This window comes from Notolepis coatsorum, assembly GCF_963971535.1.
Source record: "Notolepis coatsorum genome assembly, chromosome: 13".
Classification (NCBI taxonomy): Eukaryota; Metazoa; Chordata; class Actinopteri; order Aulopiformes; family Paralepididae; genus Notolepis; species Notolepis coatsorum.
This window is the reverse complement of record NC_140177.1, coordinates 112414097-112432574: the sequence shown is the minus strand read 5'-3', so window position 1 is coordinate 112432574 and position 18478 is coordinate 112414097. Positions and strand designations below refer to the sequence as shown.

Sequence of the window (18478 nt, the reverse complement as noted above, 5' to 3'; positions counted from 1 at the left end):
GAATAATGTAAAGTATCCTATGTACCTTTTGCTCCATTAAATACTTGATTAATACCTTTGACTGGAACCGATTTCATTGTGGGAAGTGTTCATCATATTCATATATCGTGTACTGTATGGCCAGTAATTAAAGTACATAAAGCGGTAGTGGTTTAATGATACCATACTTATCAATACAGTCAGGGAATTGTACCCCTCAGTTACACTAACTATGGATAGCGTAGCTGAAATGCCAAAGGTTTGATGACTTTGATGTCTGATGAAGGTCCTAGCAACTGAAACATCACTGTTTTAACCAGAATAAAGTATATATTTTGTAACGCTTCATCCCTCATGGATCCTATACATATTTAAGCAGCACCTTTTCTCCTGGTTGTTTGAGCACTGACTGTTCACCTACACATGAATACTCTTGCTCATTTGATAAGGCTATTACAAAACATCATGATTCATCTCTCATTTAAATTTGAAAGTAGTAAAATACACTCTAAATCTGGAGAAACTCACTATAGGGTGGCTTTTAAAAAGTCCTTTATTTACTGAGGGAAGGTTTGCTGAACTAGTATTTTCTTTATCAACAAATGCCCTACTTCACACCCACACAGTTCCACACATTCACACCACGAAGCTGCCCAGTACGGCCACAGTCTGACACTGTTGACCACTGAGCACAAACACTGGTGCAGTTAGGGCTTCCGTACCTTGCTCAGTGGCACTTCACACTCGGTGTTGAGGGAGACGTTATTCCTCCTGCTGGGTCCGGGAATGGAACCAGCAACCTTCATGCCACAAGGCCCCACTATTCGAGGCCACCACTGCCCCAACTGCTTCAAATTGGTTGCAGGTAAGCATCTCTTGATTCACAAGGTTATTTTGTACAATATATACACACTCCCACACACAGTCACTGCCTTTTCCCTGCGTTTCAGATCCCACATTATAGGGATCAGTCAAATCTGGGATTTAATAAGCAAATCTGGAAAGGAATGCTAGCATGTGGCTGCTGTACCACTGCAATACAGCAGTCAGGTCTGCTTCAACAGCCAGAACACTGAAACACCCATTAGGGTTTTGCAGGGGTGCAAGGGAGAGGGAGAGGGAGGGAGAGAGATAGAGAGGGAGATAGAGATAGAGAGAGAGAGAGAGAGAGAGAGAGAGAGAGAGAGAGAGAGAGAGAGAGAGAGAGAGAGAGAGAGAGAGAGAGAGAGAGAGGAGGAAGAGAGGAGAGAGAGAGAGAGAGAGAGAGAGAGAGAGAGAGAGAGAGAGAGAGAGAGAGAGAGAGAGAGAGAGAGAGAGAGAGAGAACCAGAGACAAAAATAGAGATGATGATCATCATCATCATCATCATGATGGATATTTCTGTACCTTCCCATGAAAAACAGTAACAGGCAACACCAGGCAGTACCAACCAGTACAAGCTCAGGTCATCAAATGCAATATCCAGAACAAATATCCCATGTCCTTCCTAGACTGATATCCAATCAATGTAATGTAACTCACCACAGAGCTGGGGGCAGCAGCAGCAGGGCTCAGGTTATTCTGAGGATGACTCATGACTCCTTTGGGTATCAGGAGCGGCAGTGGGGCGTAGTCGTCTGTGTTCCACCTTAGCCCTTCTCACTCTCTTTTGGATTCAGCAGAGGGGGGTTGGACAGCATAACCTGGAACAACAGGGATGTTTCTATTCAGAATGCAGGGACACTGCTACAATTTCATTAAATCACAGTGAATATTTGACTCTATAAGAATATATTTAAAGTTTAACACCAGCTTGGTGTGTATTTTAGGGCCAGAGTTTCAAAAGTACAATACTCTCATAGAGACAAATATATACTGTGATTTTTGTAGAGGCAGGTTTTCACAGAAATAGATCCACCCTAGTCTAAGCGTAGTCCAGGGGAGATCTCTGCTGAGAATTAAAGCAATACTTTGGCTTTGGCTAGGATGGCACAAACTGGCATAAAAACATTTTTAAAGAATCAAGTTTTTCCATTTTTGAGTATATTAAATCTCATGGAAAGGAATCACTTGTCATATTCCACCATAAGTAAACTACATTTAAACTCTCTGCCTCCATTCATTTGTGCTAAGCTAGGCTTGCTTGCTAACATTAGTATCTACCCTCTTGTCTGACTCTGGAGAAGGCGGTAAGCACATTTCCCATAATGGTGGCCTGTTCCTTTAAGTTTGGCTATCACACACGTTCAATCAAAAAAGTCTTCAATACAGTAGATCAATAGGGAGCACTGTGTTCTAATTCCACAGCTTCATTGGTTCTGACCATAAGTGCTCTTGAGCCTATGTGCACACACTCCCTAAAAGCACTCATTTTGCGTAAAGAGAGTAATACTAGAGTTTCACTATCTTGTATTAGGTTCACTGTTTAGTGTTAGTGTTTGTAGTCTGCTTGTTTTGTCCCAGTGTCTTGTGTTGGTTGTCTTGTCTTCCATAGTTGTAGTTCATTGTGTTGTTTCTTGTAGTTCTTTGTCAGTCTGTTTCCCCTCCCAGGTGTCTCCAGTTGTAATCATCCCAGGTGTTTCTTGTTTGTCATTTGTTCCTATGCATTTGAGTTCCTTGTTTCCTGTTCTCTGTGTCGGTCCATTGTTCGATGTTGCATGATTAAGGCCATGTCCCCACGTATCTGGATCTTTTGCCAAACGCACATTTTATTCCACGATTGGGCCTTTCATCCACACGTAAAGGGTGTTTTCAGAAACATAAACTGAGATTTTCTTAAACGCATTTTAAAGTGAAGATTTTCCAAAGTATCCGTTCAGTGGATCCGTGTAGCCACTGTAAACGCATAGTCTAGATAAACGATGACGCCACAGCTCACTACGCATGCTCAGACTGTTGTTCTATCTATGGCAATACAATAGGCACCGTAGCCTTGAAGCGCAAGAGGTAATAAGATGGACAGCGCCTGGTGCTGAAATGACAGACAGAAATAGCATGTAGTTTCTTCCCCCTCGAATGTATATATTTTCTCTTATTGATCTCTGCCTCTTAAGCAGTACTGTATATTTGTCTAGATGTAAAAGCTACTGTATACTCCAGTGCCGACAAATTCGGCCATCAGACGCTGCTTGCGTGTAATAGGGATGTATCTGTTATTTAGTTATACTGGACATTTTCGTTTACATAAGTAGATTTTTCATTTTAGTTTATTTATTAAGTTAATATAAACTGTGTTTCGAATGTTTTTGAGGTTGTTAAATACACTCTTTTGATTTATTTAAGTGGCGAGTGACGTTTTTTTCGTTTGCTTATTTCTCGAGAGATATCATACAATGTCAATGTTGAGTTGAGATCACAATATCACGATTCCGAAACAAAATAAGGCGAGGCATTATCACAAACTGTTATATCAAAGATATTTAATGTTTTGCTAAACATGTCTAGTTTTGCGCCCGGCTTCAGTTAAAAGCCAAATTGCATTCTAAATTTAGTTAATAGACGGCGCGACAGAAGAGGTCTGCACCTGATGCTCTCTGATGTTGCGGATAGTTGAGGATGTCGGCACCACACGTGAACAGTACAATGCAATTAATGAACATCTTGTTGTAATTAGTATATATATAGTTTGTGATAAGGACTCGCCATATTTAGTTTCAGAATCCGGAGATTGTGATCTCAACATTGACATTGTATCTCTCCGTCGCCCAGTGCGCAGAAGTAAAGCATTGAATCGTGACATATCTAGATTGGTTGTTTCCTCTGGACTGCATCTAATCCACCGCTATATCTATCTATTTATTATCTACTGTATGTATGTCAATATAGCCAATGGAAGTGCTAGGAATGGTCAAGTGGGCTGGGGGAACCAATGGACAATTCCTATAGTTTCTCAATTGTCCTGACCCAGTGGCGTAACTCTCTCGCCAGGTGTGCCGGGGACAGATTTGTGGGCGTGGCGAGTGACGTCGCTGGGGGGGGTTAAGGGGGGGCCCCCCCCCCCCTCTCTACCGCGATTTTTTTTTAATACCAGGGGTGCAATACCGCATTTTCCCAGGCGGTGGCGCCATTTCTCCATGTAAACGACACACTGAGCTCATACATACAGAATTACATTGCATTCAGAGATCTCCAGGGTTCAAACAACCAAAAAACAATTATCTTCCTCTAAACCAGTAGGAACGCCTTTCATCTCTGATGGCTCCCATTGTGAAATGTATTTACAATACAAGGATGTTACAATACTTCCATTGAATATGACAACAACAACAACAACAACAACAACAAAAGCTATGGTATGTCATAAATGTATAGATGTAGCAGTACTGTCTATCTGTATGTCATGTGTGTCATATGAAGCCAGACCAGCACTCTCAGGTTCAAAATTTAATGGCAGCCCCCCCTCTCTACCTAGATTTTTTTTTAAATACCAGGGGTGCAATACCGCATTTTTTGTATCTTTTTTGTATCACAAACAGTACTGTATTTGCAAATCTGGTATGTCATAAATGTATAGATGTAGCAGTACTGTCTATCTGTATGTCATGTATGTCCTGATTAATTGAAAATGGGGGACCCTGATACAGTACAGCTCAATACATACAATTGTTAAGGGGATGCAGACCAGAGAAAGACTTTCGTCTTGTTTACATCAGGGTCCCCCATTTTCAATTCATGACTGAGCTGTACTATACTGTACCCATTCTGCAATATGTTAATAAAGTGTTCAATCAATCAATCACTTGGCCCCAGAACCTGGATAAACACTTAGATTCCCAAAAGTAGTGATAGACTGTAGCCTGTAGGTACCCAGGTCTGTTTGACATTTCGAACATATTTAAAGGAGATATTGAACGGCCCATTTTGTTAGTTCTTTTTTCAATACGTTGCTGCAAACTATTATTTTTTTTAAATATTGAACCACACAGACAGCAATCAGAATACTGGCATTTCCATAACGCTTTCATCTCTACAGTATATTTTCAAAAACATGAGGAACAACTTTGCTTGAATTGTCTTTATTATGAAAACTAAAACAGGACGTTTGCATATTCTCAATGTTGCTGTCGACGTCGTCGCGGTCGCGTCGATGTGGGGACTTGCTTCTTCAAACCGGGTGGACAAAGTTTACAGACAAACGTTAGATTGTTTCCGTCTGAGTCAGTACTGACTTTAACGTTAAACTATTTTAAATCCCCAAGCACCGACGTCAAGAGGTAGAGTCTGACTCTGAGCGAGTGCTGCTCTCGACCTGCTGCTGCGCAGCGCTCAGCTTCTGCTCGCAGACGCAGATTCAGCTGTTGTTGTGATGAGTCTGATGACGTAGCAGGGGGTGTACAGGCGCGTTGCCAGATCGGTTGGTTTTCCACATAATTTTAAAGCCTGTTTACGGTGTATTTTAACTGGGTTTTCGGCTGAAATACATATGAAATCTGGCACATCTTTGAACGCCGTTATAACAGAGTGCTGAGAATGAACGCACTTTTGAACTCCTAAGTGCTCCTAACTACTAAGTGCAAGCCCAGATAAGTACTCGCTATTTGCATATCAATAGCGCCGGTCGTATTTAACACACCTGACGACCGGCGCTAGTATTGATATGCAAATAGCGAGTGCACTCTCAGTTGATTTCAGGAACGCACCACACACACACACACACACTGCTGGTGTCGTCACTGCTGCTGGTTTAGCTCTAGATAAGGGCAAGAATGCGACCCCCATCTACTCCTTTTTGCATAATAGTAGGACAGGTAGTCAGAAGGGGGGGGGACATAACTGCATTCTGAAAAAATGGGGGGGACCCATTCCAATGTCCCCCGTGCCAAATACGCCCCTGTCCTGACCGCTCGTACCACTTGGTATTTGAGCAGGCACGTGCACACATAGAGGCCAAGGGGTGCTTGAGCACCTGCCTTTTTGAGCCTCATCAAAAAAGGCCCTTTTTTTTTTTTTTTTCTTTTTTTACCGTTACGCATATAGACTGCCCTTCCAACTGAAAAATTTCAGGATAGAATCAAAATATTAGGTAAAGAGAGAGAGATGCCCCATATTCCATTGCAGTTTGCACAGCCTCCTCACCGTGCCTCTCCGCGGACCTATATATTTTATGCATAGCGTGGGTGGTGATGATGATGATGATAGAAACCGCTGTGGCGCATACAGTTGAATGCTGGTATTACACTCATTGAGGGACACGAAGAAGTCAAGTCCGATGGGATTTGGGAATCTCAAATACAAATCGGGATTGGAATAAAAAATTCATTTATATTAAACAATACAGAATATACAGCACTTCTTGGGGTCTGTAGGGTAAGCACTTATTCCCTCCCCCCTGAACATTTATGGAGATGTATGGGCCTTTTAAGTCAGTGATAAAAGTGTCTTTCAAGGATAAGTGAGCTCCTGCACTGATTATTATAGTTCAATATTCAATATTTGATCACCAAAACCCCCCAAAAAACATAAAAAGGGGGCCCCCCGCCCGAAAAGGGCCCTTACGCGCGCTCGGTTAATATATACACACAATTGTAGTGCCCTTTTCAGCCTTTGAGCACCTGCCCCTCTAAAGTCCTGTGCACGTCCCTGTATTTGAGATATCGCTTATCGCCACCTACTGGCCCGCATGCTTGTTGGAGCAATTTATATGCGTTTATGTGTTTGCGTCTGGATCAGTTTTCTTTTTTTTTAACACTGTCGCATGGACGAGGATTTCTTTTTAAACGGAGCCTGAGAATATCCGTTTGGCAAAAGATCCAGATACGTGGGGACATAGTCTAAGTGTTCCCTGTGTTTCATGTTCTTGTTAGTGTTTAAGAGTAGTTATTTAGTTTCCCCTTTTTCCCCTCTTCCAGTATTTACTGAGAGTTTTTTTGTTGTTGTTGTAGTTTTAATGTACCCTCCTTGTTCTGTTTCTCGTGTTTATTAAACACCCTTGGACTTGCTGCCCGTCTCATCTTGTCTGCTCTCGGGTCCTGTTGCACCGCCACACTTTTGTGACAGAATGGACAGACCAAGTGTGGACAGAGCAGACAGGGCGGGTGAGGCATTGCTCTATATCCAGGAGTTTATGGACTTTTACCACCTTGCCTACAGTGTGGAGGAGAGGAAGACTGCTCTTCGGTTGGTATATTCGATGATGAAGTGGAGTCCTGAACTAGCACCACAGCTAGAGGAAATTGCTAGGATTATGTACAGCTAGCATGACCTCTATACTGCTAGCACAGCCTCTACAGCTAGCATGGCCCCTACTGCTAGCAAAGCCTCTACAGCTAGCATGGCCCCTACTGCTAGCACAGCCTCTACAGCTAGCATGGCCCCTACTGCTAGCACAGCCTCTACAGCTAGCATGGCCCCTACTGCTAGCACAGCCTCTACAGCTAGCATGGCCCCTACTGCTAGCACAGCCTCTACAGCTAACATGGCCTCTACTGCTAGCACAGCCTCTACAGCTAGCATGGCCCCTACTGCTAGCAAAGCCTCTACAGCTAGCATGGCCCCTACTGCTAGCACAGCCTCTACAGCTAGCATGGCCTCTACTGCTAGCAAAGCCTCTACAGCTAGCATGGCCCCTACTGCTAGCACAGCCTCTACAGCTAGCATGGCCCCTACTGCTAGCACAGCCTCTACAGCTAGCATGGCCCCTACTGCTAGCACAGCCTCTACAGCTAACATGGCCTCTACTGCTAGCACAGCCTCTACAGCTAGCATGGCCCCTACTGCTAGCACATCCACTATAACTAGCACAGCCTCTACTGCTAGCATGGCAACTACAGCTGGCACGGAGCCAGCCATGGAACTGCTGAGAGGTCTCATCTGGCCGTTCTCAGGGGGTGCCGTGGAGCGTCCAAGAAGAAACAGGGTTCCCGACGCCACAAGCTCTCTCAGCAACCCAGTGCTACTGGGTTTTCACTGCCCAGTGCTACAGATTCTCCACTGCCCAGTGCTACAGATTCTCCACTGCCCAGTGCTACAGATTTTCCACTACCCAGCGCTACCTTTCCTGTCCCTGTGGAGCTCCCTGCTCCTGCCGCTGAGGAGCTCCCAGCTCCTGTTCCCGAGGAGCTCCCCCGCTCCTGTTTCTAAGGAGCTTCCCACTCCTCCTTCTGGGGAGCACCTTGCTTCTGCCCCTGCTCCCAGAGAGCCCCCTGAACCTCTGGCTTCTCCTTCCACTACAGAGAGACCCCCTGCTATTGCCCTGTTTCTGCCCCGGCTCCCAGAGAGCCCCCTGAACCTCCTGGCTCGGCCTGCCCCCAGGAGAACACCTCTTCTCCCTGATTCCTTTCCCAAGCCCTCCTTCTCCAGTCCCCCCCCCTGGTTCTATTCCCCAGCCTTCCATCTCCAGTCCCCTTCGTGTTTCCTTTCCCCAGCCTTCATTCTCCAGTCCCCTTCCTGGTTCTATTCCCCAGCCTTCCATCTCCAGTCCCCTTCGTGTTTCTTTTCCCCAGCCTTCATTCTCCAGTCCCCTTCGTGTTTCCTTTCCCCAGCCTTCCTTCTCCAGTCCCCTTCCTGGTTCCTTTCCCCAGCTTTCTGTCTCCCTGGTCTCTTTCCTCTGCCTTCCTTCTCCAGTTCCCCTCTCCCTGGTATTTTCCCCAGCCCTCCTTCTCCAGTCCCCTTCCTGGTTCCTTTCCCCAGCCCTCCTTCTCCAGTCCCCTTCCTGGTTCCTTTCCCCAGCCCTCCTTCTCCAATCCCCTTCCTGGTTCCTTTCCCCAGCCCTCCTTCTCCAGTCCCCTTCCTGGTTCCTTTCCCCAGCCCTCCTTCTCCAGTCCCCTTCCTGGTTCTATTCCCCAGCCTTCCTTCTCCAGTCCCCTTCCTGGTTCCTTTCCCCAGCCTTCCTTCTCCAGTCCCCTTCCTGGTTCCTTTCCCCAGCCTTCCTTCTCCAGTCCCCTTCCTGGTTCCTTTCCCAGCCTTCCTTCTCCAGTCCCCTTCCCGTTTCCTTTCCCCAGCCTTCTTTCTCCAGTCCCCTTCCTGGTTCCTTTCCCCAGCTTTCCGTCTCCCTGGTCTCTTTCCTCTGCCTTCCTTCTCCAGTTCCCCTCTCCCTGGTCTTTTCCCCAGCCCTCCTTCTCCAGTCCCCTTCCTGGTTCCTTTCCCCAGCCCTCCTTCTCCAGTCCCCTTCCTGGTTCCTTTCCCCAGCCCTCCTTCTCCAGTCCCCTTCCTGGTTCCTTTCCCCAGCCCTCCTTCTCCAGTCCCGTTCCTGGTTCCTTTCCCCAGCCCTCCTTCTCCAGTCCCCTTCCTGGTTCCTTTCCCCAGCCCTCCTTCTCCAGTCCCCTTCCTGGTTCTATTCCCCAGCCTTCCTTCTCCAGTCCCCTTCCTGGTTCCTTTCCCCAGCCTTCCTTCTCCAGTTCCCTTCCTGGTTCCTTTCCCCAGATTTCTGTCTCCCTGGTCTCTTTCCTCTGCCTTCCTTCTCCAGTTCCCCTCTCCCTGGTCTTTTCCCCAGCCCTCCTTCTCCAGTCCCCTTCCTGGTTCCTTTCCCCAGCCCTCCTTCACCAGTCCCCTTCCTGGTTCCTTTCCCCAGCCCTCCTTCTCCAGTCCCCTTCCTGGTTCCTTTCCCCAGCCCTCCTTCTCCAGTCCCGTTCCTGGTTCTATTCCCCAGCCTTCCTTCTCCAGTCCCCTTCCTGGTTCCTTTCCCCAGCCTTCCTTCTCCAGTTCCCTTCCTGGTTCCTTTCCCCAGCCTTCCTTCTCCAGTCCCTTTCCTGGTTCCTTTCCCAGCCTTCCTTCTCCAGTCCCCTTCCTGGTTCCTTTCCCAGCCTTCCTTCTCCAGTTCCCTTCCTGGTTCCTTTCCCCAGCCTTCCATCTCCAGTCCCCTTCCTGGTGCCTTTCCTCTGTCTTCCTTCTCCAGTCCCCCTCTCCCTGGCCTTTTCCCCCAGCCCTCTGTTTTGAGTCCCCTTTTCCAGCCGTCTGTCTCGAATCACCTTCCCCAGCCTTCTGTCTCTAGTCCCCTTCTCCCTGGGCCCTTTCCCCAGTTTTTCTCCTCCAGTCCCCTTCTGCCTGGTCTGTTGCCCCAGTCTCCCTTTGCTAATTACCACCCACCCACCCTGCTCATCCTCGGGTGGTCGTTTGGGACGTTCCTTTGTGGCCTCATCTCCAGGGCATAATTAGATGGAAATTTAAGTAGGCAGGTCCAACCCTTTGGTAGAATTTTCTTGCAATCACGACATCACAAAATCCTGGAGGGCCTGATTAGTAGGGGAGTAGAAGCCAGAATCACCCCCCTCCATCCCTGCTTTCACTACCATACTGTACACAAACTCGTCTATGCTTAAAATATGTGCACATTTCAACCACAGCATTTATTTAACTGAGAGAGAGCTGCAGCCTACTCACAACCACCTCAGTAGTGTGGTATAATATAATGTCCTCATATAAAGATATTCCCCTCCCCTGTGTCCCCTTACCTGTGCCTCCGCCCCCTCTCTGTGGAATAAGACATTCCCCTCCCCTTTCTCCCCAATCCTGTGCCCCCCCCCCCCTTTCTCCCCAATACTGTGCCCCTCTCCCCAAACCTGTATCCCCCCCCCCATTTGACCTATCAAATGGGACCACATCCCCCCCCTTGTTAACTATAAAAGTCTCCTCCCGAGATCTATCCGGGTCTCTTTACCTGGGTCATTTCAGCTGATCACCTGGGGCGAGAGCCTCAGCCATTCTCTCTATGTACTCTATCTGTTTGGTTAATAAACCTTGTTATTATCCAAACCTCGGTTGACTGAGAACATTCTTCTTCAGGATATCCACAAATATCCCACAATTGGCGTCTACGAACTTGTGACGGACTCTTGCGTCCTACCGGCGTGCTGTATTGTTTCAGCTATACAGAGAAAAGTGAGTATAATAGACTGGTCGCCCAAAAATGTATGGCAAGGAATTAAAACCTTCCCGCTTTTCTCTGTGCCAGGTGAATATTACAGAATGTTGTCAAATATTGAGATCATGGCTGAGTAAGAATAGCGTGTATTAATATATCTGATCTGTATTGAGAATCGTACCGGGGAAACGCGTGTACCTGGGTCCTTATCTGGACAGATGTTCTGAGAGGATGGGTTGTTAGTGCTATTCCCGGATTTGAGCTGTTGCCAAACCGAAAGTTAGGGCACAATAAAGGTTGTTGGATTGCTAACCCAAGTCTAGCTGATGCAGACTAAAATATAGGCAACAAGGCAAGAAACGTGGGCTTATTAGATGTGATATCATTGGAAAACGCTACTCTGTTAGAAACTATTCTGTGATTCCTCTGCAAAGAGGCGGGAAGTTAGGACCGAGAAGCTGATGGAATCATAATTAGAATTACCAGAGTAACGTCATAATATTCATTGTTTCAACCTCAAACTAAGCCCACAATCTCTTCCATTCCTGAAAACGATGTATTCGGATTAAATTAACCAATTGATCATACAGATAGCGGGAAGTTGATTACGCGATGTCCCGGTGTAGTACGCCATACTACATTAAACGGGACATTAGTCGCGGGTTGAAGAGACCGAGAGTATGATTAAACAGTATATTCACATCTAATATATTGCTGGTAAATTTCGAAGTCAGGTTCGGTCGTTATGATTTTAATAACGATGTATAGTTAAACCGAGGGTAACCAAGCCTTGTCGCAGCGGGTGCTGGTCGACTAAACGAACAGCGATCCAATACAGTCAGATATACACACACGTTAACTTATATATATTAATGTTTGTTTGTCTGTTTAAAGTCTTGTTTGTATGTGCACAGTATGCCGACTGATATCGCGCCGAGCATTGAGAGACGAGTTAACATTATGGGAATAACATTGGGGTACAACTCGCGCGACATGCAACGTCCGGCTGGAAAATTATAGTTTTATCGTTTCTATTTGTTTCCGTTTCACATATGCACAAGTGACGTTCATTCGGTTACAAAACGCTGGTTTTAGGTAAATTCCAGGCTATTGAGAGCTCGCGGAACTAGTACTGCATGGATTGCAAAGCGTTATTTCCGAGGCGAATGGGAACGCACGTACGTCGCTTGGAGCGATGACGTCACGCTATGCGCGCTGTGGAGTTATGGTTTTGTTGTGAGCCTATCCATGGGCGAAAGTAAAGTTTGGTGTGCCCGAGGCCGAGGGTGCGTAAAATCCACGTGTAGTATATGTTTTATTTGTATATGTATGTGCGCGCTGCTATTGGAAAGTGTTGAGTTGCTGTGGCGAGATGCAGAAGAGTGTTTCCAGGGTTGCATTGTCCCAGACCACCGGAAAAAAACGAGCCGAGCATTGCATTGACGACACGTAACGTGCTACAGCCTCAGGAACCACTATTCGATTAAAGATACACATGGGCACAAAAGGGGGTAAGTTAATATGGTTATTCAATAACTGAACTGAACTGTGAGGATCCAACGTGAACACGGCAGTTTTTTCCGGTGAGTATGAAACAAACCTTGAGATGCATGACATAACTATCTTTTCATTTGCAGTAAACTACAGCTATCCTATATCGCTTGAGTGATTGTTTTTCATTACTGTACACGTTATAAGTCACAGAAAGCTAAACTCAATGCCTGTTTCAGATGTGTAAATGTATCTGTGGGCGCGCAGGCAGGCTCGCTCCTCATAAATGGGTTTCTATATCTTAGAAATGTGCACAAGGCTAGTGATAAGGCAAACATGCTATGTTTATTCAACAAATCACTTCTATTTTAATAAAACAGTGTATGTTTTAATTCCCACATTTTGATACGGGGTACCATAGAAAATCATGCATCATAACTGAACACAACACAATTTATGAGTAACACACACTTCCAGTATAAGCGCTTGACCTTATATAGATGAAGACTAGATGACGTGTGTTTGAACTCAAAATCAAAGAGAACACACTCAAAAATGGTCTTAGGAGTGGAAAATTAACATGTGTTTTTATTTTCAGTCTGGCTCTGAGGCGAGATGCAGAACAGTGCAGGTCTACACCCAAAGTGTATCACAAAAGACAGAAACTCCAACAATTTGCATGTCAACATGTGTGGAGCTGAAAGACAATCGATTGACCAGTTAAAACAAATCTGCATCCAAACACCCACATGTAAATTGTGTTTACAGGAAGCAAACAGACAATCAAGAGGCAGACTGAGTTAATCTACATTTGAACACAAAGTAGTTTGGAGCTAAAGGGAAATCAATTGTGAGACGATAGCAGACACTATTCAGGATGGGCACTTGAAAACGCAGGACAGGAGACAGACAAAGCTATGCAACAGCATGAACTCTGACCACACCTACCCAGACGAAAAGAAAAGAGTGGGAAATTAACATGTTTTTGTGTTTACAGACAACCAAGAGATCGGGCTCCGGGTCAAGATGCATTGAAACTCCAGTGATTTGCATGTCAACACAAGAGTCAACCGAAGGTGGTGTGGAGCTGAAAGACAATGCAAATGCCTAGAGAGGACTCTGACCACACCTATAGAGACGCAACGTAGTATCTCCACTATACTTAGTATAGTAGGAAGTATTGCTTTAAATGCAGATTTTCTCTTTGTTACCACTGAGACTCACCTGACAATGGATGGAACCACTTATTTAACATGAATCAGACACAAGTGATGAATTTGCAGTCATGAAAGTCTACCTAATTCCCATACTAACAATAACTAACCAGTTGTTTTCATCATCTCTTTTCAAGAGGCACACGAATTAGAGATATGAATTCTGAATAAAACCAGACAAAGTAGAAGTGCCCGAGATGAAAGATTAATGATGAAAACAACTTCACTTGCAATCTCCTCCTTCTATTCTCTGCTTATAACCAATAACATGACTCTTCTTTTAACAAACTAATACATTTCCATGACTGCAAATATCAAAACCAACAAATTGGAGCACAATTATCTAAATGTACAAGGTATACACATACATTGGTCATTTAGCTGACACACAGGTTCTGTATGACAGGACATCAAAAAGGGCACAACTCTATCAGCTGAGTAACAATGTTCATCAAAGTGTTGAGTGCTACAGTGTAGGTTAGTTTATTAGGACAAATGCATGACAGTAAGGTTAGCTAGGGTTAGATTTATTTGTATCAGTTGGAAGCAGGATAATCATTTACACAATGATTATTAAAATGCACAAGGTGTATTAGAGGTAATTAAATTAATGCTACTTAAGAGTAGACGAGAAAATGAATGGATGTATTTCATGCTAAATTAACTGGCTGCCTAGAATTTATGTTTTTCCCCATGCTAAATTATGATGAGCCACACTGAGATGTGAAGAACGCCAGAGAAGGCGTGACGAGGTAAGTATCCTGAGGCACACCCATCGCACAGGTAAGATCAACTTCAATTTAACATCACAGACTATGAAGACAAAGAGCTATTTTATCTGATTCAAGACTTTGGCCATTCATTTACAATTTTATTTAAAGCCTAATGCTGTAAGATCTAGTTAGATACAAGATCTGATAAGATTGTAGTGAATGTGACCTTCTTGACATAAGGAATCACTGCTAATGCAATTGGCTTGCATTTCCTATTTTCAATTAAGTGATTTTATTTACAATGAATTTAATTAATCCCAAAATGATTTTTCTCTTTAGCAGAAAGGTGTTAAATCATTTATGTGAGGAGGTTTTCTAAGGCAATTTTATCATCCTCAGATCATATTGGTGAGAGGACACGACAAGTGAGAAGGAGTGACTCGTGATTGACCTGAACCACGAACGACATGCGGCCCATGGCAGACCAAGGAAGTGGAGCAGAGAACCACGAAGGAGACTGACCAAGAAGACACTGACGAAGAGGAGATCAACCTTTGACGGCCTGAGAGAAGACACCTACGAGTTCAGAGTCATCACCATCAACGAGATTGCGCCTGCTGCGCCACCCCGGCACTGCAGACCACGGCAGACCAAACCCATCACCTACAGAAAGGAGATGGAGCCCCGACCATCAAGGTGGACTTCCATGACCAGATTGCCATCCGTGTGAGAGAGAGCATCCTACAGACAGGCCGCTACACCAGCAAACCCTCGCCCCTCTAGTACCGCGATGACGAGGAACGGGGGGACCAACCACCACACAGCATGTTCAAGACCACCCCGCAGCCATGTCTCTAGGCCTAATAAAGGTCAAGCGTGAGCACAGTGGCAGACATGTGATGGTGGTGAAGAACAACATAGACTCCAGGGAAAGAGTCTGCAAGGCCACTATAGTTGACCGCCCCACTGCTACAGGTGACCCTTGACAGGGAATGGACGGCGACCAGTGAATGTTCCCGACTGCATCGTCAACCTGTGGACCAAGAGACTTCTGAACACACATTGTCCACATTGTTATGTATGTATTTAATTTTTACTGTGTTACTGTTTGGCCCTGCCACACGACAGACAGAGAACAGATGGTCAACAGCAAAGCAACATCTGTCGGATTCATGCCTTCACAAGCAGGAAATGTTTCACAGAGTTCATATGTATCTGGAAAATTATTGACTAGGAATATGATGAAATACAATCAGTAAGATTGCATTAACCAATTTTATAATGGCAATGAGGAATGATCACAGAGCCACATTGCACATCGGCCGAAAATTGTATTGTTAACAAGGCAGAACCAGTTGGTTTATTCCAAGACACCAAGTTTGTTTTGACCATTGATAGTATACACCACAGCAAAATACTAGAACAATGCATAATGATCATCATAATCACCTTTTATATCAATTTTTATACAAACCACTAGATTAACGGTTTTAAATGTTTTTGTACACATTAGCCACTAGGTTAATGCTTATGTGTAAATCCTATTCCTAATAATTATGCACACGATTTTGTGTTTTCACCCTGTGCACTCTGACCACACAGAGACAGTGCTCACATGTATTTAATTGGTTTATTACTATGCCTGTATGCACAACCATGACATTAGCTCCCCTGAGTCACGACATAAACGACTGAAGGTATGCCAAGATATGTGCACAGCTATAGCTTCTAATGATTATGTTAATTGTTGTTTGATATCAGAGTTGAGGACCAATCATTGATATAGGTATTTTGAGCGGTTAAATCAGACCATTATTAATAAAAGAAAAGGGTGATATCTATTCCCACATCTCTGATATCAAAATAACACAGAACGCAGTCCAGTCGATCATGTCATGAATCATGTATATAAATAATACTATTTTAAACTGTTATGCCAACCAACAGATCAATCACATTGGCCAACATTTTCATAATTTTAATTGTTTTCTATTTTATTCATTATCTGATAACCGATGGATTACATCGGTCCCATTCTTTTACCATACCTATTCACTTTTACCTGTTCCAAACAATCCTGGTATATTATACATTAATCTCACCCACATTATAATAGAGAAAAGTGAGTATTGTGGTATAATATAATGTCCTCATATAAAGATATTCCCCTCCCCTGTGTCCCCTTACCTGTGCCCCCCCCCCCTCTGTGGAATAAGACATTCCCCTCCCCTTTCTCCCCAATCCTGTGCCCCCCCCCCTTTCTCCCCAATCCTGTGCCCCTCTCCCCAAACCTGTATCCCCCCCCCCCCCATTTGACCTATCAAATGGGACCACATCCCCCCCCTTGTTAACTATAAAAGTCTCCTCCCGAGATCTATCCGGGTCTCTTTACCTGGGTCATTTCAGCTGATCACCTGGGGCGAGAGCCTCAGCCATTCTCTCTATGTACTCTATCTGTTTGGTTAATAAACCTTGTTATTATCCAAACCTCGGTTGACTGAGAACATTCTTCTTCAGGATATCCACAAATATCCCACAGTAGTGATGTACAGTATTTGACAGATGTTGGTTGTGATCAATACGATCAATCAATATGATTGCCTGGATTCCTCAGATCCGCTTACCCTTTGAATTAATTTGTGATTCAGGGTTTGCTCCTACAGATGAGTATAAAATAGATTATTCAAGTAGAGGTCAAAATCCTTCTTGTTGGCAAGTAGCGAAGCAACGAGATTCAAGCCCTCCACAGCCTGCCCCCCCCCCCCCCCCCCTACCTGACTGATCTCCTTCTTCCCTACCACCCCACCCGTTCCCTCCGGTCCTCCTCCACTGCCTCCCTCACTGTCCCGACATCCAAACTCAAAAACGTTGGTGATCGAGCCTTCTCTCGCACTGCACCCCGACTCTGGAACTCCCTCCCTCAGTCCATCAGAGACTCCCCTACACTCTCCACCTTCAAAGCTCGCCTCAAAACCCACCTGTTCTCCCTTGCCTTCAACCCCCCCCACCCATAACCCCCCCCCCCCTCCAACCTGATTGATGTCTGTCTCCTGCCGCTCTGTCTTTTTGTGCTATCTCATGCTGTCTTCCCTGTTCCCCCCATGGTCTCATGTTCCTTTTGTTTTGTTTCTTTGTTGTTTCTTTGTTTTTGTTTCTTTGTTTTTGTTTCTTTGTTTTTACTTTGCTCCCGACTACTGTCAGCGACTTCGGGTCATTGAGAAGCGCTATATAAATTAAATTAATTATTATTATTATTATTATTATTATTATTATTATGGCTTCTTAAAACTACAACAAGGTCACTACTGCAATGTCACTGCTTGACAAATAGTGCAGTTTGCTAAATCAGAAAGAGGGATGGAGCCGTGTCTGGGATCAAAGTACCCTCTAACATTTCCTGGTTGGGGAATACAGTACAAATGCCCAGAAATGGGAAGATATCCGAGATTAATAGAGAGGCAGTATTTCAATCTCATTGTCTTGCCATCTCTGCAATTCTGTTTTCAGTACAAGTGGAAGAATAGCGAGGTGGGGTAGCATAGGCGGGTGCTTTTATCCAAAGCGTTGTTACAGTATGCAGTGCCATGAGTGATTATTGAATCATCTAATTACATTGGGGGCGGCTGAGGTCTAAGCAGTTAAAATCCCGGTGTCAGCGGTACCTCTAGCTTGGTCAGTTGTTCCTACGAACACAATTGGCAGTGTTCAGTGTTCGCGGGTGGGAAGCTGGTGGGGTACGAGTCCTGGTCATTGAAACAGCGACTCCTACTGGTCGGTTGGGGGAGGGAATCTGACTCTCTGCAAGTTACTCTCTTCCCAATGAAACTCCTCACTGTCAGGTGAAAAGAAGCGACTGGCGACTCCACATGTATCAGAGAAGGCATGGTAGTCTACACCCTCTCCAGACGAACAGTAGGGTAGCGTAAAGACCAGGACGGAATTGGAACAAACAACTAAATTGGGGGATGGGAGTGTGGGAGTTAAGACTCCCTTCTCTTTGATGATCTCCCTCTACCCATCTTTCCTTCCTAAGCCTGACCTCAAAATGTCACGACACCCCTATAAGTCGTGTATTGCTGTGACCCCTTCCAGTTTGTATGTATAAAGATTGTTTCAAGATCCGGTGAGGGGTCTCTCAGTCGGCTAATCACCTCGTTGAGAGTCATCCAGCCTAACTCTTACTATTTTGTATTGATACTTTGATTGAGTTAATAAATCGTATTAACCAGGTCTCTTTGGACTGAGTACGTTATTAGCTTCGGCTATTTTCCACCACAGGAGAAAATGTGAAAAGGCAAAAAAAC

The 18478-nt window shown here is 44.9% G+C and overlaps 1 protein-coding gene across 1 annotated transcript in view; it reads right to left on the bottom strand.

Annotated features, from left to right (window-relative positions):
• Window positions 1-18478, bottom strand: part of slc4a2a (solute carrier family 4 member 2a) — a 118461-nt gene that overhangs the window by 77880 nt on the left and 22103 nt on the right. The window contains exon 2 of the mRNA XM_084327132.1: window positions 1501-1661. Within this exon, the coding sequence (XP_084183258.1) occupies window positions 1501-1554 (54 nt within the window). The 5' untranslated portion in view covers window positions 1555-1661. The remainder of the gene's footprint in view (window positions 1-1500; window positions 1662-18478) is intronic.